Genomic DNA, 27,628 nt, shown 5'->3' on the forward strand with positions numbered 1-27,628 from the left:
GAGGAGGGAAGAGCATGCAAGCTATAACATTCACATTATGCACAGTGATAAGTCAGTGTCGTAACCGTGCTGCACGCTTTTGTTTCATTTTGGTGTTGAAAAGAAGTTGAGGCAATCTGCAGCTAGAATTCCTCCGTAGAAATGGACTGAACCAGAACCCTCTGAAAATTCTCTGATTAATGCTTTTAGACTTGAACACCAAATCATGAAACTAACAGTGTCAATGCTGCCGATAATGCGATTTTAAAAATACGAAGTATTCCTTTACTTGTTTGGGTTTTTATAGAAGCTGCTGATACACTGATAGGCAGTCGTACCTGCAATACCTATGCTCCCACGCTGGTGATCTAATGTGCAGAAACCAGGGGGAATTTGGCTATATATTTTTAGAAAATTGGACTGGTGAGGAGATGCTATATACATTAATTGAAAAAAGAAACCAATTATATAGTAACAACCAGAACTGAAATTTGGCCTTCTTTACTAATTCCTGTAAAAATTGTTTTTCTATTGCCTTCCTGTTACTGGTTGAAAAAAAATAATGAGAGAGGAATAATGAATGTTGATCAAATATCATCAAATAATTCAATCTCACACAATGATTGGTTAAAATCTGCACTACCACACATTTATGGAAATTGGAAAAAAGAAACTCGGGCTTTCTAGCCAGCCAGGACATTGAGAAGAAAAAGCAGTGTACAATGACAGAAGATTTAATTACAGACAGTCTGGGGTTACGTTTTCCTTTTTTAAATCCTCCTAAGTTTTACAGAAGCATATGCTTCAGAGCTGTGCAGTAAACGTTGTGTGGGATTTTATGGGAAAGTATTTTATTTCTTGCAGCAGAACCCACAGAGACAAATTTAACTAGTTAGGTGTTTTATTATATATACTACACAGAATACATGGACAGATTCTGGTATAAATCACAACTAAGATCAAGACAACTGCTTTAAAATTGAGTGAATGTTTCATTGCACTAATGAAACAAAAATGGGATGTCCTTTGAGAGCAGAATTTGTTACATGCCATTATATTTTAGTTGAGAGAAGTAGGGAAGTCCCTCTGGGTGAATAAAACTTCAAGGTATATTGGGACAAGAATCACTGAAAATTTCAGTTTTCCTGTCTGGAGTAATGCTGTCCTCATAGCTATGAGGAGGGAGGAAAATGGAGTTTCAGGAGGTTTTTTTAATTTAAAATATATAAAAACCTTAAAAGAAATTTTGCACTTACAGAAGGAAAAGCGTTCTTTAGATACAACTCACTTTGTGAGTGGAATGAGCTTCGTTTGCACGCGACTTCACAGAATGCAAGAGCAAGCTCAGGCTTCCCCGGGTGCACGGTTAGTGTTTCTGCAAACGGAGCTCTGCCACGTAATATTAGGTCCTACTTCGGCATTCAACGCAAGGTTTAAATTACTGTAGCTTCCAGTTTGACTTGTTCCATACTGGCTTATTTCAAGGTAGTTCCAACTTCTGTATGCTGCAGCATTCACTTTAGAATAATAATGTGCTTTTCCGGGTTAATTTCTTAATCTCTCTTTTAAAAAATAAAATGTAATGAAAACTGGGCCAGTGTGATATTTAATCATCAGAAGATAACAACCAGCCATTCTCAATTAAATGACAGCTACATACATCAGTGCAGGTTTTTTTAAATGACACTAAAAATTATGAAATGACCAGCAACTGATGTCTTCTGTCCGTGAGATGAATCAGTGGTTTATATGGCCTGAGAAATGGTCTGGGGAAAAAACCAGGGTTCAGTGCAATAGGGACGAGAGCAAGGATGCAGACTGAGGTAGGATTAATCTTCTGCGAAGAGACGGGATGGGGAAGAAACAGCAAGGTAACAGTTTTTCAGAAAAGCATCTGGATCACAAGCTGAGCGTGAGCCAACAGCGTTCATGCTGCGGCCACAAAGGCAAACACCGTAGCGGGCTCTGTAAAAGGGAGCATCACCTGTAAAACCCGTGCAGCAATCTTCGCGCTGTGGCTCAGCACCGGTGCCATCGAGGGCACGTCCCCAGCCCATCTGCCGCCCCGGCACGCTGCTCAGCGCGGCGTGCTCTCGCCCTACGGAGCTCCCTGGGTGCTCCAGCCTGGCGAGGGTAACTTCATTGTCTGTTCTTTATGTTTCCAGATGATTGTGGTGAGTGCCGCTAATCTTTCACCCGCCATTTCATGAATGCTTTCTGCGTTTCTTATAATAATAGGGAAATAATTGCGTCCCTTTAGGCTGGCATCAAAATATGTGGAGAAAGCTAAGTAGGATAGTAAACCTCAAGCTGGGAAAGAGACGGTTGAAAGCGGGTAAAACAAAGGACTGTTCAATCACAAGCATCGTGGAGCGAGTGTGCAGGGCTTGTACACCTGCCTGTTCTCGTGCAAGGATGTTTCACGTTACGCTAACAGGGACGTGCACGACCAGCCAGAGATGCCTGTTTGTGTGGTAAAACCATGGCGCTTGCCAGGCTAACTCAAGTTCGAGTGTGGGATGTTAGGGATGCAAAAGTTCTCTGTGTTCAAGGGAAAACTAGAGATGTTTGTGGAAGAGAAATCTACTGTGAGTTATTAAATGTAAAAAAAAAAATTTTTTTTTTTTTTAATTCCCCGAGTTTCAAATTGGAGTTTAGGAGAAATTTCTGGTGAAATATTACTGTATGGTTGTCGGACTCTTACCCCGTTGATATTTAGTCTCAGCCAATAGAGCTGTTCTTACGCCTTTTACGATATCTGTGAAATGTGCTTTTTAAAATAGTACTCAAAGCATTTATTGCCCAGCTCTCCATCAGGCTTCTTAGGTATAATACGGTAAGTGCCTGTAGATCCCATACATCCCAGAAGTGGCATTGCACCACGACTGTTTTATCCGTTTACAAAAATAAAAACCCACCAGCGTTTTGTTTTCCTTTACAGCTTTTTTGCTGCAGTTTTATTTAGATTCAGGTTGCTTTCTGTTGTGTATTGGACCTTAAATATATTTATCACCTATAGCCTATCTTGCCTAATATTTTTGACTGAAAAATAATTTTTGTTGCCCTATCCGCTTCTTTTGAATGACAAATAAGTTCTTGGTTTTTCTGCAGACAGACCGTCTTGAAGTTACTAATCCACCTTATCAAAACCAAAGGTATCTTATCAGAAAACGCTAACTGGTTTATTCACCTGCGTTACACAAACTTCTTTCTCCAAGGTGCCTGCTCTCTGAAAGTCGGTGTGCGGAGCGGGTTGTTTGGACTTTAGTGTGTGATCTTGCCAGAGCGGACCAAGGCTTTTCAGAGTTTAAACAGAACACGTAGAAATAAATGAGAGTGATGAGTTGTTGCTGTAATCAGAGATCAGTGTATATTCACAAAGAGCAGCTTATCATTTAATAGTTTGCTCACACAAAGACTGTTCTTTCATAGACTGATCACAGGTCAGTCGGTGATCTCTTTTTGGAAATAATTTGTGTTTATTTTGTGGAATTTGAAATATTTTGAAACCGTTTACATAAATGTTCCTTTGAATACTGTGATCTTATGACATTCTTTTGCTATTCTAAACTCCATACCTATTTTTGATGTATCTTTCTGTTTTGACAACGTAAGAGAATGGGTATCAAGGTCGGTAAACATCTCTTAAGAGCTTATTAAGATGTATCAGAAAAAATTACCACAATTTTCAAGATTGATCTTGTACAATGAAGATTTATGTCATTTTTATATGCTAAGTTCAAGGTCATTTGCCTCAATGAAATCTGTCCTTTTACCTTACTTTCATGCTAACAAAGGTAATTTCTCCTCTCCTTGCAATAATTGAAATTGCGTTGCACTGAATAGAAAGAAAATATTGTTGGAGTTGTTATATCAGAAATTGCTGTTTCTTAACATTTTCTCTGACTTGTAGATTTGGGGCTCATTTATAGTCCAGACATTTACATTGCTTTGGCTACACAGATTAGCTTTCAGACAGAAGCAAAAGTAATTTTAAGGTCCATTTAAACCCAAAGTAGGACAGAATATCCTCAGAATAAATAAAGATCACACTGTTTATGTTTAAACAACTTAAATTCCATCAGCATCTGAGGTATAAGCAATTCAGAACAATATTTCCCCTAAGGGAAAATACAGTAAAGTAGGTGTCAGTCTTAAGTTTTTTTAATATTTTTTTCATGATTACATAATGCCATTTTTTACTTTCACTTGTTATTTGGGCCAGACTGTTCTTTCCTTATTTTTAACTTTTCAATTCCCTTTGCTCTTTTATGATATTTTTAAGGAGCTTTCCTCTTCAAATTGAGCATACAACATGTGATGTTTTAAAAAAGGAAGATCTGAAGGTCTCTGCCTAGGCCCCTTTCTTGTTCGCTGCGTAGTCTCATTATGTAACTTCCTAAACTGGGGTATCGGGAGGTTTATTTGCCTGAGTTTTGTCTAGGGAGGAACGTGTCCTTCTGAGTAAGTGACGAGGCGAAGGCACACAGCCCTCACTCGCACCAGTGACCGGTCCTGGCCTGTCCCAGCCTTCTCCCGCTTTTCTGAAAGACAAACTTTCCTCCCTTCACTCTTTGCTGCTGAAGCTCGCTCTCCAACAGCTGTTTTTACACGCGTTGTCGAGCGCTCAGCTTCCCTGTCCCTGTGAAAACCCTTTCCATCCGTGCTTTCCGCTCACTTTAAGCTGTTCCTAAAGACTCCTTGCCACCAAGCGTTAGTGCAAGCGTTTCATCATTGGTTTTTGTCATTCGTCAGGCACATCAGCTCTGCCTGTGACCCCTTTTCTCTCTTTTTTTCTTTTTTCATAAAATCAAGCAGGTTAGTTTAAATTATATGACTTACGCTGACATGGTCTGGGACAGAGGGAGAGCACTCGCACGGGTTTGTCCTTGTCCCGCTCAAGAGCAGCTACAGCACGGACTTCCAGCAAGGGAAGTGCCTGCCGTCTCCTGACCGGGACCGATGCTTCGTGCTGCTTCACTGTGAGAGTTCTTCACTGGGTGAAAATACACCGCTCGTCTGCAAAGGCTGAGCCTGAATTGTTGGTTACTGCTATGTCTTTTAGAGTCGACCACCCTTGTGATTGTTCTCCTTCTCTGCGGAGGCATAGCAGTACTTTTTGTTTTCTCCCTTTTATTGCAGTATACTCTGTTGGAAATTTTCCCATTGCTCTACTTCAGAGTAGTTCTGACTTTTAAATTGATGCGGCTGTAATAACTCAATCTATCACTCAGCACAGTGGAGCCGACTGCTTAATGGGAAGAACTGTTTTAGAAAGAATGTTCTCATAAATTTGGCACAAAACAATTTTTTTTGAAAATATAATATGCACACTTGTATTTTCCAATTTTTCTTTTTTGAAGTGAGGACCCTGGCCTTCAATTAGTGTATGTGAAAATTATTTAAACGTCGTAAAAATCAGAGAAAAGCATAGATAACTTTGAAGACATTTCTTCCTGCGCATATCATAATATTTTCATGTGTGAACAAGAACATTTGTTATTTACTGTAAGTTGTTCTTCAGTGTCAACACACCTCATGCAGATTATCATGTCAACACTTGCGTGGCAGAGATAAGAACTAAAACTCCTCTTCATGTGGATAAGTTGGCCGCTGATACAAGTCTACCGGCTTTTTGTAAGCTCAGACGTTTAACCCATGTTCCTGCTCTGCCTGGGCAGGGTTTTATATACTGGTTAGCTGCCATCCAAAGCAGATTTTTAAGCAAAATTTCCTGTCTTTTGTTTTCAGGTGAAAGGCACAGTATCACTATCATAGATTTTATTATTTATTATGTTTTAATATTGCATTTTCAAGGATCTAATTCCACAATCGTATTGAAGCCCTGATTGCTTCAAACGGGCTCAGTGTAGTTGCAGGAATTGAGAATAATGGGACCTTTTGGCGACCTGGGATCAATAGCTGCAAACTGACGGAAAGCGCAGAGCACTGAAGTGGAATATGTGTCTTTTGAGCTCTTCCTGGCTGAATAATGCCCTGAGGCCTTGTTGATTCACTCATAATTTTGGAAAATTTAAATGGGTGTTTCAGTTAAGGAATCCTTCAGCAAATATTTGGTTAAAAAAAAAAAAAAATCCATCAAAAGTTATAAGGGAACAAATTTCTTGTTTTGAAAACAGGACAAAACTACACTGAGATTGTGTATAGCCATTGGTATCTCCATCCACATGGAGGTTTGGAATCTTGCTTAGTTTTCTAGATATTAGAAAAAATTAAGTATTTTCTGGTCACCATTATTTTCCTAAGAAATGGAATCAGCCAAGAGTTTTAATGGGAATGAAAGACTGAGTTCTAGTCTTTACCATGCTATTCTATAATATATTGTTTAATAATTGTGCTTTGTCTTCTAGCTGTATTTGTGGCTCCGTTTGGAGATATGGAGCAGAAGAGAGGGAAATGGACACTGACAAGGGAAACACCTCTCTTCTGTTCAGCAAAACTTACGTGGGACTTGTTCAAAAGCCAAGTGAATTAAAGAGTCATATACAGACAAACAATTGTTTCCCTAAAAATATATACCTGCTCTGAAATGAAAATGTTTTTAGCAATTAAGTAAAAGAAGAAATCAAATTTGGTAATCTCTAAACTGCAGCTCAGTCTGGTTTTTACCGCACTTTGGAATTCTCACTGAATTTATTACGCACTCAGGCTTGTTACATACAACATATTTTCATCTTAAAACAAACACCATTTCTCTCCCTGGTGAATGACTCCAGTAATTACAAAACCACCTAATTGATCTTTTATATTGTTTACTGGCTTCTTTGGTGAAACAGACAAGCGCTTTTTATGGCTTCTAATTTATTTTATTATTTTAGGATTCTATAAGAAAAAAATTGCTTTTTTTACTTCAAGGGGATCACATTTAAGCTGAAGCCTCGAACTTCCCCCTGAATGAATTCTGGTCTATAGATTTTTCAACTGTGCTATGGTTACATATAAGTACTTTGAGTTCTGTTTTGTTTCAATCTATTATTTGTGTTTACAAATGATGTCTTCAGCATTGAAAGCTCTGCAGAAAACCAGGAAATGTTTGTTTCTGAATACATTACATTTCTCCCTCCCCCTGTTTTTATTCTTTATTGCTCCAGTCAGCGCGCTGAAGCATGACAAGAGCTCAAACTCGGCAAACTTCCAAGATGCGGAGGATACGCCTGACAGACGTGTCTTGGAAGAGTCTGAGAGTCCAGGTGAGAGGCATTTAAAGACAGTCACCAAGTATCAAGTGATAAATCTGACACAGCTTTTGGGCCTGTAAAAAAAGCACATTGTAATGCTGTTTCCTTTTTAGCAGCTGCAATGTCAAATTAATGGTCACCTCCAGGGGTCACAGTGTGGAGCTGTTATCCTTTCCTCTTTCATCAAGAATTCAGGTCTTAGAAAGGATAAAGGCTTTATGACCAAAAAGAAAGCTGACACTACTAGTTCATTATAATTAGTTTTGGACTACACTGCTTACTTAATATATGTACAATGTCTGACCCTTTGAAGGTAGCACGAGATTATGAAAAATTAGAAGGACTGTATATACTGCAGTTGAATGCAGCAGCGGACGTTCAAACACTGTATCTCTGGAGGAAAGCAAATTGGTAGTGTTAAATGGCTTGATTCTTTTCTTTAAATCAGCTCACAATCATTATTTCATTTTAATGGCTCTTAACATTGATTCAGCTAAATACAGGAACATCCATAAAGTGCATTCTTTTTGGTGACTAAAAGATTTATCTTCATGTAGTTTCATTATCTTTCTCGTTATGGAACATCTACGAAATTTATTAAATGAATCCCAAAGGGAAACAATTAAATATAAAGTGTATCGAGTCACAGCTGATTAAAACCGTTCTGTGCAACTAAATACTAACATCTTTTAAGCAAACTGTGAGCTTGACCCACATACACCATATACGTAACCCGCACGTAGTCCTCATTAGTGAAAGAGTTAAACATCTTTCTTCACTTGATATTTCCCTTCCCTGCTTTATCTGGTGTCTGTGTACCCTCTTGCATCTTTGTGTGCTGATCCGTGTATCATATTTTTGATTCATCGTCTCTGCGGCCTGTCAGCTTAGTTAAGAGATTTCCAAATCTTGCAGCCTGTGCTGACAGGGGGCAGCTGCCAACAGTCCCCTGATCCTTCCCCAAGGAACACTGCTGAGATTTAATTTTCAGTCAAAGGGTGCAGTCTGAAATCCATGTCAGGTCCCCTAAGTCATCTCAGAACCCAGATAGGACCCCTGTCTGGGGGATTATATTTCAGCACACTCCACTCCTCCAAGATTCCTTGGGAGTTCAACCACTGTCATATACCTGATGTGAAGTACATTCCCTCCTCATCTTTTCCACAGAAATGAACACCAGCGTATGTTAGAATAATTGAAACCAATGAATTGTAAATCCGTATTCATTTGAAAGCCACGTAGGCTTGGACTCAATGCTCTATGGCAGGAACCAGCATGAGATTTAGAAAGAAATAGATGATCTCCTCGGGAAGGAGCCAAGTTTAGTTCCTTACTGCACCTACGATCTGTGGTGCATGGCACCTCCTTCAGAAACTGTCTGTAGTCCCTTCCACAGTGATTACGGGCAAAAATGTGGATTGTCCAAATTCTGATCTGTTCTGAAGTGAGAGAGAATAAAACAAGGTGGGACTAAAGTGTTCAGGTGAGAATTAACGTACCTTAAATATAACATTAATTTTAACCTTAAGTTAATTCTGTGTGGCAAAATGTATGTGTTTGGCCGGGACCTTGAATATCCAGTTCTGCATATCTATATGAAGTAATGGAAAGAATAAAAGCCCGTCAGGAGTGAATATTGACTGGCAAAAATACATGTTGATAAAGCATCTAAACTTAAAAACTGAGTTCCATTCGGTGCATCTGACATCATTAAACTAGTAATAAACAATGAATTACTCTGGCTTTTGTTTCTGTCCATTCCTGCATTTTAAGACATCTTGTCTTATAGGGCTGAAAACCTCAGGAGATTTCACTACTGGTCTCACTGCTTTCCACTGAGAATTTGTGGCTTGGTTGTCATGGAGACATCGTATTTCTCCAAGAATTGCTCATATTGATCCGTGGACAGGCGTAAATGGCCAGGCGAATGTGAGGAGTAAAGGGGGTTGGGCAGTACTATAAAATGACCAGAGGTTATGGGTCGGAAATAAGCTCATGGCAAACACTTAGGTAAAGAGAAAGGAACAGTTTCATTTTGTTTCAGGATTTCGTTTTTGCACTTTATGCCATTGTCTTCTTTCACTGTAGACTGAAAGGAACTTGTTAGTCACTTGTCATGTCAGATCTTTGGTGCTTGTCCTGACACAGCTGTCAGCCTTCCAGCTCTGTGCAGTTCAGGGACACACAACAAAGAGCTAGGAACATGAATTATTTATTGCTCCTTGTGCGGATGAAATTCTGTGATAAGAAATTAAGACACTTCTGACAGAAGTGCTTGTTTGAAAGGAAAGATTTGGTAACACAATACATTTACTTAAAACTTACCGCTTACTTTTAGTAGCAAACATTGAAACAATAATATGACATTCATTTTCTCTAGTATTTCTCAGGTGCTGTAACTTTGAATCATATCTTGGCATTTGAGAGTGTCTGGGAGGTCAGCATTTGGTTTGGTGAAACCTGTGCCTTTGGAATCTCTCTCACACATATTCAAAGTCTGGGCAAGCTTACAAACTTCATTTATAAGTTTTTATTAAAAAGTCTATATATAGCGTTTTGCAGAGTCTCTTGCGCTTCCCTTGCAATATGTTGTCATACGCGCAAAAGTGACGTTAAGAAATATATTGATTTTGTTATCTCTTCTGATGAAGAAAAGGTGAAAATCTGACAACATACCTGCAAGGAATTCCAACTATTCCTAGAAAGGTTTCTTTATTACAACTTCTACTGGAATCAGGAAGGCTGTAGAGCAGCTGTTAACAGGCATATCTGTGCTTTATGTTTTCTGATGGTGAAAGCTGCAGTCTCTAACCTTGACAGTAGACTGAGAGTTATTTTCAAAGTGATCTTAATTTTCTAAAATCACATGAAGCCTACTCTGCTTATTTTACTTTCACATTTTCTGTGGGTCTGCACATGTTCTCACTGGTCTGGATGTGGGCCTCCAGCAATTGCAGAAAAAGGCATATACTCAGATGAATAGCAGGAATCCATTTGACTACCCAAGACACCAATCTGAGATTTACCTGTGATTTCTTGTGTTCAATGTGTGATCTCAACTACTCTCAGATAGGTAATGAAACCCCTTAACCTGCACTTTTCTCTTGGATAATTCACAGCAAACACTTTTCACATGTGATGGACACAGGTAAATATCGGACTGCAGTTTCTTGTCTAAGTGAAATGGATTTTAGTTGCTCCCTTCATGTGCCTACAAGCTGCCATTATCTGTGATAGTGGCTCACGTCTATTTTAGCCCACACACAGAGGAGATGCTGGGCTTCTCTCCCAGATGCCTAATAGTAGGTTTATCACTGCCATTTTCCCCACATGCTGAGCACTACTTCTGTTTCACATGCAAAGCCTTGGCTTTTCAAACTTGTCTCTGCTCTGGCCTTGAACATAATAATCAGATAAGAATTACAACAGCTTTTTGTAGAACTTGACTTTTAATCATATCAACCCCCGTAAAGAATTCATTATCCCTTAGAGTGCTTCTTTAATATAAATAAATATTCCCAGCAGCGTTTTCCATTTCATCAGACAACTTTTCCACATTAAGAGAAACTGAGACAAAGGCTGAAACTGAGCGAATGTGGATGTGTAAGTTAGACTTCTAGGTCTGAGCTACTCATCCAAGTTTTCTTGTACAAAAAATGGTAGAAAATTCACACCTCCAGAAGACATATCATCTTGTCCAGGGGGAGTTGCCTGAGAAGGGTTTTAAGGGGATTGAAAATGCTCTGAGTTTTGTCAGTCAAAATCTAAGAGGAATGTAGTAGGACTTGACACAACTTGAGGTGTCTTATCTTTCATATATGGTGCAGTCCTGCTAAGGACGGTTCTGCAAGTGTAGCTCTTATGAGAAAAAGGAATAGATTTGGGCTGAAGTCACGAGAAACAATGGAGGTAGGCACAGATGCCCCTTGCCTCTTATTTCCCCAAAGAGGGATATTGCAGTAGACTAGGCAATAGACTATTACTTCACTTGGTAATAGAGGGAAATTGAGCCTCCCTAATGGAAGATTGAGTTGGAAGCTGTAGACGGAAATTACAGAGTGTTTTCTCTCTTTTGGATGAAAACCATGTAAATGGTAAGAACTCTGTATGCTTATGGCCTTCAGCAGGCGGACAAGTCTCTGCCTGAGTCAACTGGTCCCTTCTGCAGCTCGTGATATCTCCCATCGTTTCATCCCCAAAACATTGCCCATATTAAATTTTTCCCTCTTCATTTTTTGACTTTTCTGGACAGAATGTAATTCTGGGTGTATAACAGATAATAGTGAAAATCTGAGCAGTTTTCACAGTCTTGCTTAGCTGCTTGTCCTAGACAGACCTTGGCACAGGGATGGGAAAGATCTCTGACTGTCCCTGTGAGATACAGAACTGCAGCCAATAGAAATGAGAATGAGGACATGTATCAAGAACAACAGATTCTTATTAGCCACAGTGTGCTTAAAAATGCAGCACTAAAATCATGACTATCTTGTTATCAGGCAAGTTATAATTACCCTATTGAATATTCACTTACCAACCGCAAGTTCCATCCACTGGAGAGTATGTTATTTAAATCAGCACTGTGTCACCTATATGGCTGTTGATCTGTACACAGGCAGAATGCCAAAGTAAATATTCCGTAAATTTCCAAGTATGAAGCACCCTAGAAAAACATGATTTTCTTTTTCTGCATTTGCATCATCATGAAAAGTAGGCAGCAGTAAAGGAGGACTGAGTGCTGGAGGTTGTTGATGATGATGCACGAAGCAGGAAGAGGATGCAATGATGGGGCAGCCCACAGATCAGAGGCACTGATAGCCCATACTGCTCAGCAATGGTGTATAAAATGTTACTGCCTAGGAAATATTCCAGAATTTCTGGAATTTCCAAGGTAGCACAGATGAATCCATAAGAATTTCACTGCAGTAGATGTAGTGTGAAATCCTATCCTGTCACACCCAGCATTCTGGGTTACTAGTATCATGACTCATAGGTTTAGGGGTTTTTAAATAGTAAATCAAAATGTAAAACCAGAAGAAGACTACACAGGGGACATCAAGAAAATATGTATCTCTCTGTGCCTATGATGCAGATAGACAGAAAGATGATGGATAATATGATAAATGATATCCATTCACCTGGGAAAGAATAGCGTGTGCTTCTTTCTTGATGCTCATGTACTCATAAAAGGTGTTGTATCTGTTTAAGCAGTGTTTTTACTACAAGTACTATTTAAAATTTGGGTTGTAAATATTACCATACATCAAATAAGAAGAGGTTATGAAGCTAAAAACTCATGATTGAGAGTTTATTACTCTATAAAAAGATTGTAAAATAACTTTTTTTATATAAACAAAATCTTTCCTATTACCTCAAACTGTAAAATCATTAAGCCAGATAAATTTCTTTTCCAGATGACATGAAGCCACATCCCTGGATATCTAAGGTGTGCTCCTGTAAGGTGTGTTAGAAAACCCTACTTAGCCGAAAGAATTAGAAGATGCTCAAGAACAGCCAAGACATAGCATATATGTGGCATGGACATGAAATGACTTGTTGTATTTATTATTGTATACCTTTAACAATTCATTTTCTGAAGAAATACCTTCGATAAGATCAGCCTCTTTTTCCTGATTTATTGACTTCAAGTCACACTTCCATCACTCATAGATTTACATTTATTCAATTAAATTTAGATAGTTCTAAGACAAAATACCAACTCTTTATTTTTAGATTTTTTTTACTAGTTTATGTAGTGATCACAAATCTTACAACTTTGATTGACCATAAAGCATTTGCATCAATTCTAATATTATTTTACATACATCAAATTTAAATTTTTCTCTCTTCTTGTTTCTGACTTTTATTACCAATAACATTTTAACACTGAGCAAATCTAAATGCATTTGAAGTAATTAGAAAATTTGTTCGCATTTAAAGGAAAATGCACATTTTGAATTTAACATGGAATATATAGGAACAACTAAAATATAAGGAATGTTGTGTGCACAGGACAGCATGGGAAATTGACTATAAATCTGGTCATGTCTAGGATGTAAATTTTCCTTCTCTATGAATACTGCCATCATCACCATCTGTAAAAATGTAGTACCAATATCAAGTTAGAGAAGCCTGTTCTGAAATTAGAGTCCTCTTCTGAAAGTATATACTTCATTGAATTTTTATTTGTGCTCATTGGGAAAAAACAGCTATATATTTTTCTCTTTTAAAAAATTCTATCATTATGTTTGGAGAATATTTGCAGCTTATGAGACTCATTTATCGCCTAAAGTTCTGGGGGATTGATGGTGATTTGACAAAGAATGGCCACTCGGAGCAGTAAGATTGCTTTCTGTATTACCAAGAATCAGAGAGCTAACGAAGTCAAAGGGACCTGAGGATGTACTTTTCTGGATCTGTGTCTTATGGTGGAAATTATGGTCTCATGTTATCCTTCCTAATTGTCACATTAGCTATAAGCTGCCTTAACACAGAGTGAAGATTTCTTCAGTGTGGAAAGATTCTCTGGCAGTGAATCTCTTTCTTACTTGTGGGGAAATGTCACGGCTGCTGGAGTGACAAAACCAGGTTTCTGTTGCCATACTATGGCTTGAATTTGGTTAAACATGAAATAGACATGAAACCTTCTTTCTTCTGCTGTTTTATATCACACCAGTCCCTATCTCTAAGTGTAGCATATGGTGACGAGATCTTCAGAAACACTGAGGGGAAGGGCCTTCAGAGTAGTAGTAGTAGTATTTCAGTTTTTGTTCAACTAAAGAATATGTCATTAAAATAGGCTGCAATCCAGAGGAGATAAAGATATTTAATGTTATCTTTCTGTAATTGTAAATAACTTGCAGAAAAATGATATCTTCTACCAGAAAAGTCACTGCTTTTTACACATTTGGTATTTTTCAGGAGCAACTTTCCTTATTAGAAGGCATTTACCTATGTAAAATGTATCTTTTATTTTATATAAGCTTGTATTTGAATTATGGTGACTAAACAATCTGGATGATGAGTATTATGGCTTCATTCTTTCACTTCTTGTGTTGGATGTCTGGAGTAATTTCAATGACTTATTTATACTTCTACAACCCAACTGAGAACAGAACGTGTCTTCAACTGACATATATCCTCTTCTTAACTTTTATGGTTAAATCAGAGCTGCAAACATCCAGAAGGTGAAAATAAAATTGCAAATATAACTACAGGAACTTAGCAGTACAACAGACCATAAAACAAATGGCAAATAAAGGATGGACTTTGCTAGCTCCTTTGCCACACACCCTTGTCATCAGTCGCCTCTAGTTCGCTGCAGTAATCTTCCATTGGCATCGAAAAGTCCATTTCCTTTCACAACAAACGTTGCTGCTTTGCATCAGCATCTGCTCATTTGGGCCAGCGTTGTTCTTAGTGCCAGGGTAGCAAATCTCCTTAAAACTATTTCTACTAGATATGTGAAAAACTGATGTGTTCAAAGAGGTCTCATAGCTCAAGGAATTGGCATTGTCCATAACACCCAGTGCTGCTGTAGGAACAATTACATTTGTGCAACACAATATTTGATTGCTTGTGTTTAATTCTGCAAAGCAGTGCACATCAGCAGACTGCCAATACAGACAGCCCTTTGGAATGGTTTGTGCGGTGATGATTGGTGTTTGGCACATGCTTATGCCTGCTTTGTGCTAATTATAATTACAGTATCAGCAAGGTAAGGCAGGAACTTTTTTCATTAGGTACATTTATTTCCCAATAAAGCAAATATATTTCCCATGTGGTCTGGATGTCTTTCAAACCACCAACTTTACAGTATATGCTCAAGCTGAGCTCTTGCTTAGAACAATCTTTTTGCATCGAAGTGACAATTTTAGAGCTGTATACAAAAATACTTATTAACCTCCTGCAATTGTTTCTTGTAAGCCATAACCGAAGAAACTTTTCTATACTAATGCATTCTGATGTACCACTGTATTCATGCTTATGGAGATTGATTTTACAACGAAGTTGTGAGGTAATTAAGAATATATTTTTCAGTTGTGCTACACTGAAGGGATTCTGCCAAAAGGACTAATATGCTAGTACTTTAGAGTAGTTGTCTAAATTTTAGATATGGGGTAGAAAAGTCATCAATACCTAAACTTCTTAAGGAGAAAGGTCCGTTTTTTGTTTGTTTTGTTTTCGTCCAGAAGCCACAGGATCCAACAAACTGTATGCTCAACTTGTGGTTTCATAGTCAGGGCAATTTCTCCCCACTCCAGCCATATGCTTCTATGTCTGCTCACTTATGTGTGCACTAGCGCTTGTAGGACCAGGCCATGTCAAGACAAGCACTGGCCTGAGCACAAAGAGCAGAGGAGGAACAAGGAAGCTGGCGTAGGAAGAAGGCAAAGATACTATGTAAGCATGAGACAACACCCCTCCCACCTCCCCCCCATGCATTGACATTATCTCAGCACAAAATTGGAGGTTTAGGGTGCTATATGCAGGGGTCTTTCTTGAACATAGATTTTCAGCTTTCAAATCCTATAGGCATTCTTTTACATTATGTGCATAATTCTTTATATTATTAATAAAATTTTAAAAAATAAGTTACTGGTCCTTTAGTATAAGCCCAACCCAAAACTCCTTGATGTCTCTTTGATTTGAGGTATTCTGAGTTTTCCAAATGATTCACACTTGCTAAGTGGTAACTGACCTGATTCCTGCCTCAAAACATCCAAATTCCTGCTTCTCGCAATGGATATTTCTGCTGAATTTTGCACGCCATTCTTCTTGCATGAGAAAAGGATGCAGAGGAATTTCAAGGGCTGCTCTTCCCCTTTTTCCTTCCTCATAGGATATTCTGAACTGCTAGGCAAAGCTCTTAGAATTATTACTAGAGTTTGAGTTAGGTTATAATTTGAATTCATAGATCCCCCAAGTGAAAATTCATCAATCTGATTTTTGAAGAAGTAATACTGAACTTGGATGCAACATAAAATTCACACAGTAACCCAGGATTGTCTTATTGGGGACCATGGGAAGTTTGTTTCTTGAATGACACCTGCTGGAAAGTCTAAAGTGTGTCCGAGAGCTGTGCTACAGGACAGAGGCACGTCACGTAAAGACTACCTTCCCCGTCTTCCAATGAATCCGAATGTCCCGGACATGGTATGATGGGTAAGTACAAATATAGCTCTCAAGGTGAAGCAGTACAAGTTGCTAAACAATATTAAACATTATGAAACTTAACAAACACCTGCAGAGTTTTTTTAGAGTGGACTGTGCATTTGATAAAATTCTTACACAGTACAAATTTAATTGCACTTATCTTTTACATTCATGTATTTCTAGAAACCTTAGCTTGAGAAGACAGAGTTGTGTAGCCTGAATGTACATTGTGTCTTGCAAACATAGGGATAAAAGCTGTTTTTCTTCCTCTGGCAATACTCTCAATAAGATAGCTGTGAAAAATAGCATCACTGGAGTAAGTAGTATATGCCGTTTCATTAGGCACATTACTCCCTCTGTTTTTACAGCAACTGGGAGATTTTTATTTATTTTTTTTTTTAGCATTTGAAAGCTTAATACTCAGCAGAAAAATATTAACACTATCCAGCATTAGTAAAATAATAATATTTTACTTACTTGTTCTCAAATTTTACCTAAATTTGTAAACTTCTTGATAGTAAGGACCTGGGGAAATTGGACTCTAAATCATTATGAATTTTCCACACAGAAACTCAGGGTAGTAAAAGATTCTGTTCAGTTTCAGAACTTTGTTTTCTATAGTCACACTGGCAAACAGACTTACAGCTCTGCCCAGTAAATACAACATACATATTTTTGTTGTTTGTTTTGGTTTATAGTCTGCCTGCCATGTAGATGGCAGCAGCACTCAAGCCTTGAAATTCACTCCAGCTTTTTCTTAAGTTTATTCCAAAACACCATGTTTAAGAATATTATTGTCAAGAATAAGCTAAAAGCTTGATTGCTTTAAGGATGCATATCGGCTTAGTTATATATACACTTTTAAAGAAGCCTGTAACTTCATAATATTGGTGTTTAAAAGGCAACATGTCATGTCTGTCTGGATGAATATAGATGCCACTATTTGGTTTTTTTGTACATTATGATGTATTTTCTTTCTGTAAATTAAATTGCTAGTATTTTTTCTACTGCACTAGGTTTCAGGACACACAGGGTGTTTCTGAAAGTTCAAAAATGTTAAGATTTACTAGGATAGTCCCCATATTTATTTCCTCGTGGAATGAGAAGCAGCTAGCAGGTGCTTGGGCAGGAAAGCTGTTCACTGTGGGCATCCTTGTCAATGATACAAAGAGGAAGAACAGAGAAAGGTAGTGGGATACGCAGTGTAGGATTTTGTGCTATGGGCTCTACTAATCATAGTGCTTTATAAAAAATATCATGAATTATCCTGGAAAAAACATTTTGAAAGTCCAAATATCTTTAGCTTGGCATACCATGGATTTGTCTGCACTCTGACATTTACTTTGGCTAAGAAGTAGGGAGAGGTTTTGAAAGAGAAGCAACAAAACTGAGCCCCAGAATCGAAGCTGTCTGGCAGCCTCAGTCTCTGCAGCATCAGCTGAAACCTGAGGGAGGCTTTGTGGGATCATCTCCAGGCCTTGGGAGATAAAAGTAGGTGTTACACACAGACTGCACAGAGGAAAAAACTAGCAGGAAAAAAGCATAATGACGCTAGTTCCTTGAGCTAGGAAATACTGTTTAAATGCTGGAGGTAAATGGTAGTGTTTTAGTAAATGAAGTAGATCAGCACTAACTCCCTCAGTGCTTCTTAACCAGCAGCAGCTGAAGTAACAGGGAGATTAAATGTCCAATGGGCAGCATTTCTGATTCCATAGGATCCTGTCTGGGGATGCATTTGGTGGAGGTTTAATCCACACTGAGTATGCAATCAGCTAAGGTAACTGGGAAAGAGGACAGACTGTGGCACTTATCCATCCTCATCCAACTGCCGCAGCTGCAGATTTGGACAGGTCTGTTCCAGCCTTGTGCAGAAGCTGGGAGAGAAACAGGAACCAATATCCCCCTGATGCCCTTGTTATGTGGTATGAAGTAGAAACCCTTGGCCCAGTCTATCATCCAGCCATTTGTAGTCAGGCAGATAATCTTCAAAGGACAGAATTCCACGCTGCAGGGTACATTACAGCTTCAAGCTGCACTCAGTGGATGATCTGTGACCAAACAGGCTCCTAATGCCTAATGGGGCTATGACCAAAAAGCTGGTACAGATGTCGTGATACACATCCTGGAGGGACAGCATTCCTCCTGCTTAACTAGCTCTTCAGGTAAAGGACTAGCAAAGGGGAAGTATGAATTTGTGGCTGATAAAATTTGTGACAACACTACAAGTAGAATTAATGATGGTGAGAAAATAGCAGCAACAGGACAAATGTCCCACCAAAACACAGGGATAGCGGGATAGCCAGCTTTTGTATCTCCTGCATACCGTTGAGTACGATGCTACAGCTGCAACATCAGACAGTGCTAATGGGAAAAGCACTTCCCTTCTTCACTCTCTTCCCAATAAACACATGCCTAGAGCAAATGTATTTTAACTGCTTATAGGACATGTTTTGGAGATTTGGTGGTTTTTACTCTCCACTTCATAGCATCCATTAAATCAATCTTAGATTCCGTTTCAGTGAGCAGATATTTGTCAGAAAGCTGCTTCAAAGTCTCCCAAATCCACATGGTTGGTTTTTTTGTTTTGTTGTTTTGGTGGTGTGTTTGGGGTTTTTTTTATATTTTCAAAATGCTGCCACTGCTTAAATAATAAAAATATCTTTTCACCTTTTCTCTGTCACACTGGTCATACACTCAATGTAATTATTGGAGAGTTCTGTACCTTGCAACCAAAAATGCTTTTAAATTCAAACAGTTCATATTAGTGCTGATTGCTCATGACCTATAAATAATACATATTTTAAAAGCTCTTGGAAACTTAAAATAACTTTCTGTGTGTTAGTATTTTGTCTGTGGAATGGAAATACTTGCAAGACTCTACCTCAGAGAAATTTTGTAAGGTTGTAGTAAGGCCTGTGTGGGTGGTCACAGAATTTTGTAAGTAAAATACACAACCAAAATTACAGAATAAAAAGCTTGATAGATTTTTGTTATCCCTGCCCAAACTTGTTATGCTGAATCAACAAAATACCTGAGCAATATGATACAGAAACTCTGAGAGCTACCATACATGGCTTTCCTCAGAGATATTTTTGCAGAATCATCCTGGAGTATAACCGCTCCTCACGAACTTGAGATTTGCAGCAATAAGATTTCAAGCTTTTAAAGACATTGATGAACTATTTTAATGGATTGGATACTGAGAAAAACATCAGAGAAGACATCACAAGTGAAGACTCCTTCCAGGCACTGTTTCTTATATTTGTTGCTTTAGTTATATGGAGTGACAGCCCAATGAATCACTGGGTGGTCTTTTGGTCTGACAATTTGGGTGTTGTCTGAGCAATTAACAGGCAGTCAGCCAGTTGCAGTGGCTAGTGATTAAATTACCTTTTGTAGTTTCCTATAAAAGTACTGCATCCAGCTCTGGGGTCCCCAGTACAAGAAAGACATGGACTTGTTGGAGCAAGTCCAGAGGAGGCCAGGAAGATGATCAGAGGGCTGGAGCACCTCTCCTGTGAAGACAGGCTGAGAGAGTTGGGGTTGTTCAGCCTGGAGAAAAGAAGGGTCTGGGGAGACCTTTTAGCAGCCTTAGACTACCCAAAGGGAGCTACAAGAAAGCCAGAGAGAGACTGTTTACAAGGGCATAGAGTGATAGGACAACAAGGGGTAATGGCCTTAAGCTGAAGGAGGGTAGATTTAGATGTGATATTAGGAAGAAATTCTTCTCTATGAGGGTGGTGAGGCACTGGAACAGGCTGCCCAGAGAGGTTGTGGATGTCCCATCCCTGGAAGTGTTCAAGGCCAGGTTGGATGGGGCTTTGGGCAACCTGGTCTTGTGGAGGGTGTCCCTGCCCATGGCAGGGGATTGGAACTAGATGGGCTTTAAGGTCCCTTCCAACCCAAACCATTCTGTGATTCTATGATAAAGAAATCTCTGGGAAGAGTTAGGTGGATCCACCATCTATCATATGATGAACATGTGTCTTGTTATGTTTACATGTTTATTCAACTAAATACTTAAGAATATTATTGCACTTAAGAAGAGTTGATATTTGAAAGACATTTCATGCTTTTGATTTCTGCTGTGCTAACCCTAAGTATGATGAGAATTTATGATACTTTTGGGGTAAACATTTAGCTTTTTTTTTTTTTTTTTTTTTTGGTAGGAGATTTCAGAAATGTCTTTCCTCATGTCTTAAGTCACATCTCTAACTGCACTGGTTTCATTCTAGATTTTTTATTAGAAATTGTCTTCTCTGTGATTTAAGTCCTTTAGGCAGATAACAGTGGTGTTAACTTTTTGCTTAGCCCACAAAACATGTAGCACCCTGTCTTACTCCACTTTTTTACAATGCCTAAATCTATAGATGCTCATTTGTTTCTGTTATCCAGCTGTTTGTTTTCTTCCTCATGTGTGGGACAAATCTATCAAACTCTTCCCAGAATTTTGAGGTTCTTCTTCCTCCCATGATAGGCAGTGGTTAAACTTCCACAGGGAGAGAACAAGGTAAAAGCAGCAACAAGGAAAAATAAAAAGATGTAAACTCTATTAGCAAGAGTAAATATACTAGCATGGCCAAATTATGATCACAATGACCTCCAAGCTGCACTCTGATCTTTTATGGTAATTCTGAACAGAGCTGCTGAAAGTAGATGTAAATGTCAATACTCTAAGAAGACTGGGAATTTCTGGGAATTTGCATAGGATACATATAGTCATAACCACAATCCTGCAGGTGTTTGGTATAGTACCCACTGCACTGAGCTCACATTTGGCATTGTTGAAAGTGGGGTGGGACTATAAAATGAATCTCAGCAACATTAAGTTTTCTTAAACATTAAGCCCTTTTTCCTGGGGATAATCTTTCTGGATTAGCCAGGAAAGTGCCCTTGCTGGCTAGCAGAGAGGGGAGAAGGTAGTTCTGTACATTTTAATGTTTTTACAGCTTCTGTACTAAAAGATAGAGGGAATAAGAGGGAAACTTGCATGGCTTTTTTAGAGATAGATTCAGCTCCCTTGAACACAAAGGTTTTGCCAAGTTTTTGCCAAAATGAATCCCCTCAGTAGATTACTCCTATTTTCTTATCCAGTATTCAGTCCTGGACCACATCCTCCAGCAGCCAGAGCTGCTTCCAAAAGGGTTGAGGGGCATCACTTGGTCAGCAGCAATCAGTGGGTTAATACAGCCTGGCTTCTGTGTCTTTCAGATATTCAGGGGAAGATAATGAGGCAGGGATAGAGCCTGCCGGTTAATGAGATACCTGAACTGGAAGGCAGGAATCTGAGAGGAGAGACTTGGGAAGCAGAAGAGGAAGGGGGAATGTGAGGGTCTTTATATTCAGGTGTTACTAGGTTGAGAGAATTGCTGGGGCAGGATTGTTTTCCAGTATTATGAAGACCATTCGATTTGTTAGAGCATAGCTGAAATTACTCATCTACCTGGCAGAAATAGTCTGCCTTTTACACTCCTATTAAAATCAATACTGGACTACATTCGGAACTCTGTTATGCTAAAAAAAGTGCCCCCCCCCCCCTTCCCCAGACCTCAAACAAAACACCAAAATCCAAAGGCAGTCATGTTAAGATAAACAGTGGAATCTCTCTAACAGATTCTAACTAGTGCTTGGGTAAGCATTGTTAGAAACAGCCATCATGCATTTGAATAAAATCTATTAATAAAATGAATGAGTAGAACTTAGACAAATACAGAGAGGTAATACAGTAAAACAAATGGCCCTACTACAGGAAGCTGTTTTACTATGCTGTTTTGAATATCATCATGAAAGCAGCTTACCTTTTTGCTGAATCTTTTCAATAATCCTGGGCTGTAAATGATGCAGCCATGTAAATAACTCTGACAGTTGCACTTTGACCATATAATATGAAAAATAGCCAGTTCTCCATAATGGCATTGTCAAAAATTTCCTCCTACTTATCAGTATGCGACCTCCTGTTACAGACAAGCAGAATACAGAACGATCTACAGTCTGCAGCATTCAAGATGCTATTCTCACTGTTATTATCAGCAATGATCATTATCTCTAAATGTTCAACAGTAAATCCAGAGGAATAAAGGGAAACTTTTCTCCTAAGTGGTGTATAACAATACCTGCCATTTGTATAGCACCTTTCATCTGTAAGAATCCCAAAGTGCTTTACAAAGTCTGCTGGGATCACTTCACCCACCACTGAAATGTAGCTATCGCTATGGTGAAATTCAACTTCTATTCCACACCAATGCCATTGCACAACGGTGTTTTTGGAAAATGTGACAACTAAGTGAAATGCATTGAACTGTTCTTGTGAAAGCTATCGCAGCATCTTCAGTGACAGCCAGTGGTTAAAGTTTTGGTTTGGCATCTAGAGCAAAACCCAAAATATTTCATCCTCCTCTGCTGTCATACACTTCCTTCTCAGCAAACACACTCCTTTCTCTTTCTGTTCTCAGAACACTGTGCCCATGGTGAGAAGAGCAGCTGCAAATATACTGACAGTGCCCAGGTTTGACTTTGCTTATCTTACCTTTTACCAGCAATGACTATCAGCTGAAATACTACTAACGAATGAAGTTCGACTAATGAAATCATACTAGTAAGCCTGGGTGCCTGGAGTTATCCTTAGAAAGTAAGTAATAATGAAAATAGAATGCTTAAATGTTCATAGGAAAAAAATGGGCATAGCTAATCTACAACTGTGCTTCTCTGACAACCTTGGCCTGTTTGAGCCCAACTCTGTGAAATTAAGTACTAATCTGTTTTTCCATGTGAGGTATTTATATCCTTTTTCACGGTCTTAGCACTAGATCTATGTATTTATATGAGCACGTACGCCTGGGCGCTCACTGTGACGTGACTGTAGAAACAGATGCTGTACCTGTACTGGTAAATTAGACTAAGGGAACATTCTCAGGTATGGGAACCCATATATATTGATAAAATGGTGGAACAATCTCCATATTCATGATCCACAACAAGTAATACACTCCTGATGACCATACCTGCTAGGATGTGTTTGAACATGTCCATGCTCTTCTGGAGAGTAAAAGAGTTTTTATCTCAAACTTTTGTTCAAGTCTTCCTCTGGCAGTTGGCTTTATTGCCAGAAAACAGTGCTAGTCATGTTTAATTTGCTATTTTATATATATATATACACACACACAAAGGGTATGTGCAGAATAACAAAGTGTATGTGAAGTGTAGTGTTTGTGCATTCCTGGATGTGATAAAGGTTGGTACAAAAGTGGATTGAATCCTCTCCAAGAGAAACACATGGTATGCTGTATGAGTCATCTTGAAAGTGCTCTACCAATATTAATCATGGAGCTGAAAATACATGTTCTTGCTAGAATTTCCTATTACATTTTTATCTCACAAAAGGATGGGAGCAAGCCCAGGCAGGAGATCTGAACCCTGCTGAATTTTGGAGAGCTTAGCTCTTGCTGCTGATAAAGATTTGATCCCTCCTACTCAGGTTTATGTCTGTAATGTGTCACTTTAAAAAATCAAGGTCCCATATGGGTTCATTCCACTGCAGTGTTACTACATTATCTTATATTTCATCTCCTCTATGGTCTTGCCTGTTCTTTGGCAGAAAGTGAGTTCCTTTTCTTTCAAGCCTGGGGAAATATTGGACATATGTCACCGCTGAGCCACAGAGAGTATGGGGAAATTAGCTAAGTAGACAGAACTATTTTACCGCTGAGAATATGGTGGTCTCTGCTCTTCCACAGCTACAGACAAGGAAGAGAATCAAAAGTGATGTTTCAGAAGTTACTGACTTTTCTAAACCAAGTTGTTGTATTTCTTTAACAGAATGAATGCAGGTAAACCGATTCATATAAGTTCTCATTCTGTACATAAATGTAGACAAAATATGAGTACTGTATTTGATAGGACATGCTGAATATCTTGATAAAGGTAGCTTTTCTTCTTGATATTGTTATGTAAATAGCAGATGAGAAAGTTATGCATGTTTCGTTACAGCTTTTTTTTTTAGCAATAAAAGGGACAAAATGAAATGAATGTAATATACTATAGCAAGTCACTTTAAATGTGACTGAAGCATAAGAATGGTTTATAAAGACATGCTGTTCTTCTCAACTGAAATTTAGAAGACTTGAGTTTGATTCAAGTTCAAACTTCTCATCTGCTTTTGGGCAAGCCATGTGAGTCTCTTTAAGTCTCTGTTCCCACATAAATAGAGGAATAATTTCCAGCTTCATGGGAGTTTTATAAGTGTAAGTTCATTATGGTTTGTGAATCAGTTAGATACTACAGTGGGGGAGGGAGCCAGGTAAGCATGTAGATAAATAAAAATCAGTTAGATGCTATCAACCACTTGATATAATGTTTCTCTTACTTTTACAGTAATAAGTGCTTAAATGTAATTTTTCTTCTCTCAAGAAGCTTCATCATACTTTTTAAATAGAGATGAACTCTAGAGTGAAGCCTAAAGTAACAGCAATAGCTCTGAATCCACTATGAGATATTCTGAGTGGCATCTTAAGAAAGCACGGTGTGAATACACTATCAGAGTTTATCTTGTACATAAATTCAAAAAATTCTACTGCCAGAGAGACAAAATTATATATGCTTACAATGAATGTTTGTTTTCTGAAACATATATATTAGGATGTAAAATATCTCCTATTAGAGATGCTAAATTAAAATGTTTAATAGGTTTTAAAATGCATTCAAATTTGAAGTTGTAAATTTATATTTAAAACATCACATTTATTTGCTGTGACCCCACTGAAACAGGCTCACTGATTCAAAAGTATTTTGAGTCATCTGGTATGTATGTGTATATACGTGTGTGTATGTATATGTATTTATTTATATCTACTATTGTATATTCCATATTGAGTCCTATTTTAAAAGTGAATGTGAAGATTGCAGTTACATTATGAAATGTCAGCTATAGGACTGCAGAAAGAATGGACGTGGCAATGCTTAACTCCTGCCACTGCACGTATGTATTACACACCAATCCTTATGTGTATTAGCCCATGTCCACTCATAATCAATAATACTGCCTCATCAAACTCTTCTATACTTTTATATAAACATATATTTAGCACTCTTAAAGATATTTTAAAGATAAATGGGTCTAATTTTGGTTCTGACAATCGGATCAGAACAATACAATTGATAGATTTGGCTCCACATTTGAAATGTTAACCCGTTATGAGGCAAGTCTTAGCAAACAACAAACAAAAACCAGGAGAATCTTACCACTTATTTTTCCTGTCTTCATAGACTTCATCTTTGAGGCAGAAATTTATAATTCTGCTTTTCATATTTATCATCTTCATTACATCTTCAGTAGAAGCCATATCCTCCTTAAATTTTCCAAGTTTTTTTTTCCTTTAGTTGACAGACAGTTGCTAATCACATGTATAATACCCTGAGCAAATTTCAGGCCATATGGGGATAGAATAGCTTCCTGCATATTTTACCCCCTTACATCCTTATTTTTTTCCACTTTATGTGAGAGACTGGTTTGCATTTGTGAATGAATGCTATGGTGTGTATTGTCTTTGATAAGAAGGGAGATCGTGCGAATGTTTAAGCCTTTAAACATAGACGGTGAAGTTTAACAGAGGCTTTCAAATTCACACATCCAAAGACAACATTTACTGCTCTCTCTGCCTGCTTTGAAGCACTCTGCAAAGAATCTGCTGAGTACAGACAATAAAATATTCTTTATACCAATCCTGGACAGATATTTTGCAGTTTGCCTGGCAGACAGGACAGGATGGCACGCTGTCCTCTGAACGCTGTGCCATGCTTTGCTGGCGAAGTCTTTGCTGTTGTGAGCACAGGGGTATCAGAGCCTTTAGCCAATATGTAGCAATGACATGAGAGCTCCAGAGAGATTCATTTGAGAAGAATCATCCACTCCTGAAGCTGGATTCAGAGTTTTAAAGATTTGGCATACAGATTTTGATCTCTGAGTTGCTGTAACAAAAAGCAAATTCTGTAACTTCCTCTGCAAGGTCTGTTGACTTTGCTGGAGGAAGAACGCTTGTTCAAAGCTAGCCCAGCAATCATCATTCATCACACTGTCAGTCACACTCAGATACCAAGGTACCTTCAACAAATATTTTGTATTGTAACCTCTTGGTTGGTTATTAAATTAGTGTTTCCCACAAAGTTCCAGTAGTCATAGGACATTTTGTGAACTTTATGGGATTTATATTAACTCATAGCAATCTTTACAAGGTTGCCAGAAGGTGTAAAGAAACTAATGATTAGCTAGATTCTTCTTAGTAATTTAGAAATATTGATGAGTGCTAGTTCAAGTTGTTGTTACCAGCAGAATATTACCTGTAATGCTTGACTCCTGCCAAGAAGGAAGTCTTCTACACTCCACACAACCTTGCTTTTCCTTATTTCATATTTCTTAATGTGCAAATACTGTTGTTATTATATCATCTCTGTCAAAATTCATTTTCAGCAGCTGCTGAAATCTTCAAGTCCTGCCAAAGAGAGTCATCAACTATAAAGTGAATCCTGAGTCTAAAGCAGATGCAGTATTCTCCTCAAAAATTATTGTAAAAATAGTTACAATAATTATCACTAATATTGAAAAAGTCTTTTTCTTTTAATCTAGTATCATATGAACTAATTTCAGAAGCAGTTAATATGACTTCATAACATGTATGTAGGTTACCTTAAACTATAGATTTAGTCTTGTTTTGCAAATGAAGAAAACTTTAAAAACATTTAAACTTTGTTCAAACACTGTCTTGTGTACAGTTCAGGAAAATGTACATATCTGATAACATAATGACAGTCCCACATGCACCTGTTCCCAGAAAGGGCTGTTTACTTAAGGCCTGAAGCAAGGTTCAATTCTGAAGAAAACTTCACAAGGACAATTTCTTACTTACTTTTACTAGCTGACCAAGCACAATAATAATAATGATGGCTAGTTGCATTCCAAGCTTTCACTCACCCAAAACACAACAGAGTAATTTATATGTATTTGTTCTTTGCTTTCACCATAGTATTACACAGCCAGGTGGAATTTCCAAAAAAGTCCAAGAAATAAAGCATTCAGCTCTCAGAGTTACTGAACTGCATGAAGCTATGCTTATTCATCCACAGCAATGCTGAGTTTTTCTGAGGCCGTGTGCCTAGGAGTGGGAAGACCACACTCCTGGCACTTCCTTGCATCAGTCTTCTCTCTGCAATATTGTCACATGCACTGGGCACTGTCTGGAACTATACATGGATGTCCTTTATCTCCTTACCTAGAAAGGCTCAGCCAGTCCTCTAGAGCAGTTTCG

The 27,628-nt window shown here is 38.3% G+C and overlaps 1 protein-coding gene across 3 annotated transcripts in view; it reads left to right on the plus strand.

Moving 5' to 3' along the window:
- Positions 1-14,282, plus strand: part of WDR72 (WD repeat domain 72) — a 117,296-nt gene extending 103,014 nt beyond the window's left edge. For all 3 annotated transcript variants that reach the window (XM_054837387.1, XM_054837385.1, XM_054837388.1), the window contains 2 exons: positions 7,092-7,190; positions 12,590-14,282. In XM_054837387.1, coding sequence (XP_054693362.1) covers positions 7,092-7,190; positions 12,590-12,645 — 155 coding nt within the window. In that variant the 3' untranslated portion in view covers positions 12,646-14,282. The remainder of the gene's footprint in view (positions 1-7,091; positions 7,191-12,589) is intronic.
- The last annotated feature ends 13,346 nt before the right edge of the window (positions 14,283-27,628 follow it).

The sequence above is a fragment of the Grus americana genome, chromosome 10 (assembly GCF_028858705.1).
Source record: "Grus americana isolate bGruAme1 chromosome 10, bGruAme1.mat, whole genome shotgun sequence".
NCBI classification, from domain to species: domain Eukaryota; kingdom Metazoa; phylum Chordata; class Aves; order Gruiformes; family Gruidae; genus Grus; species Grus americana.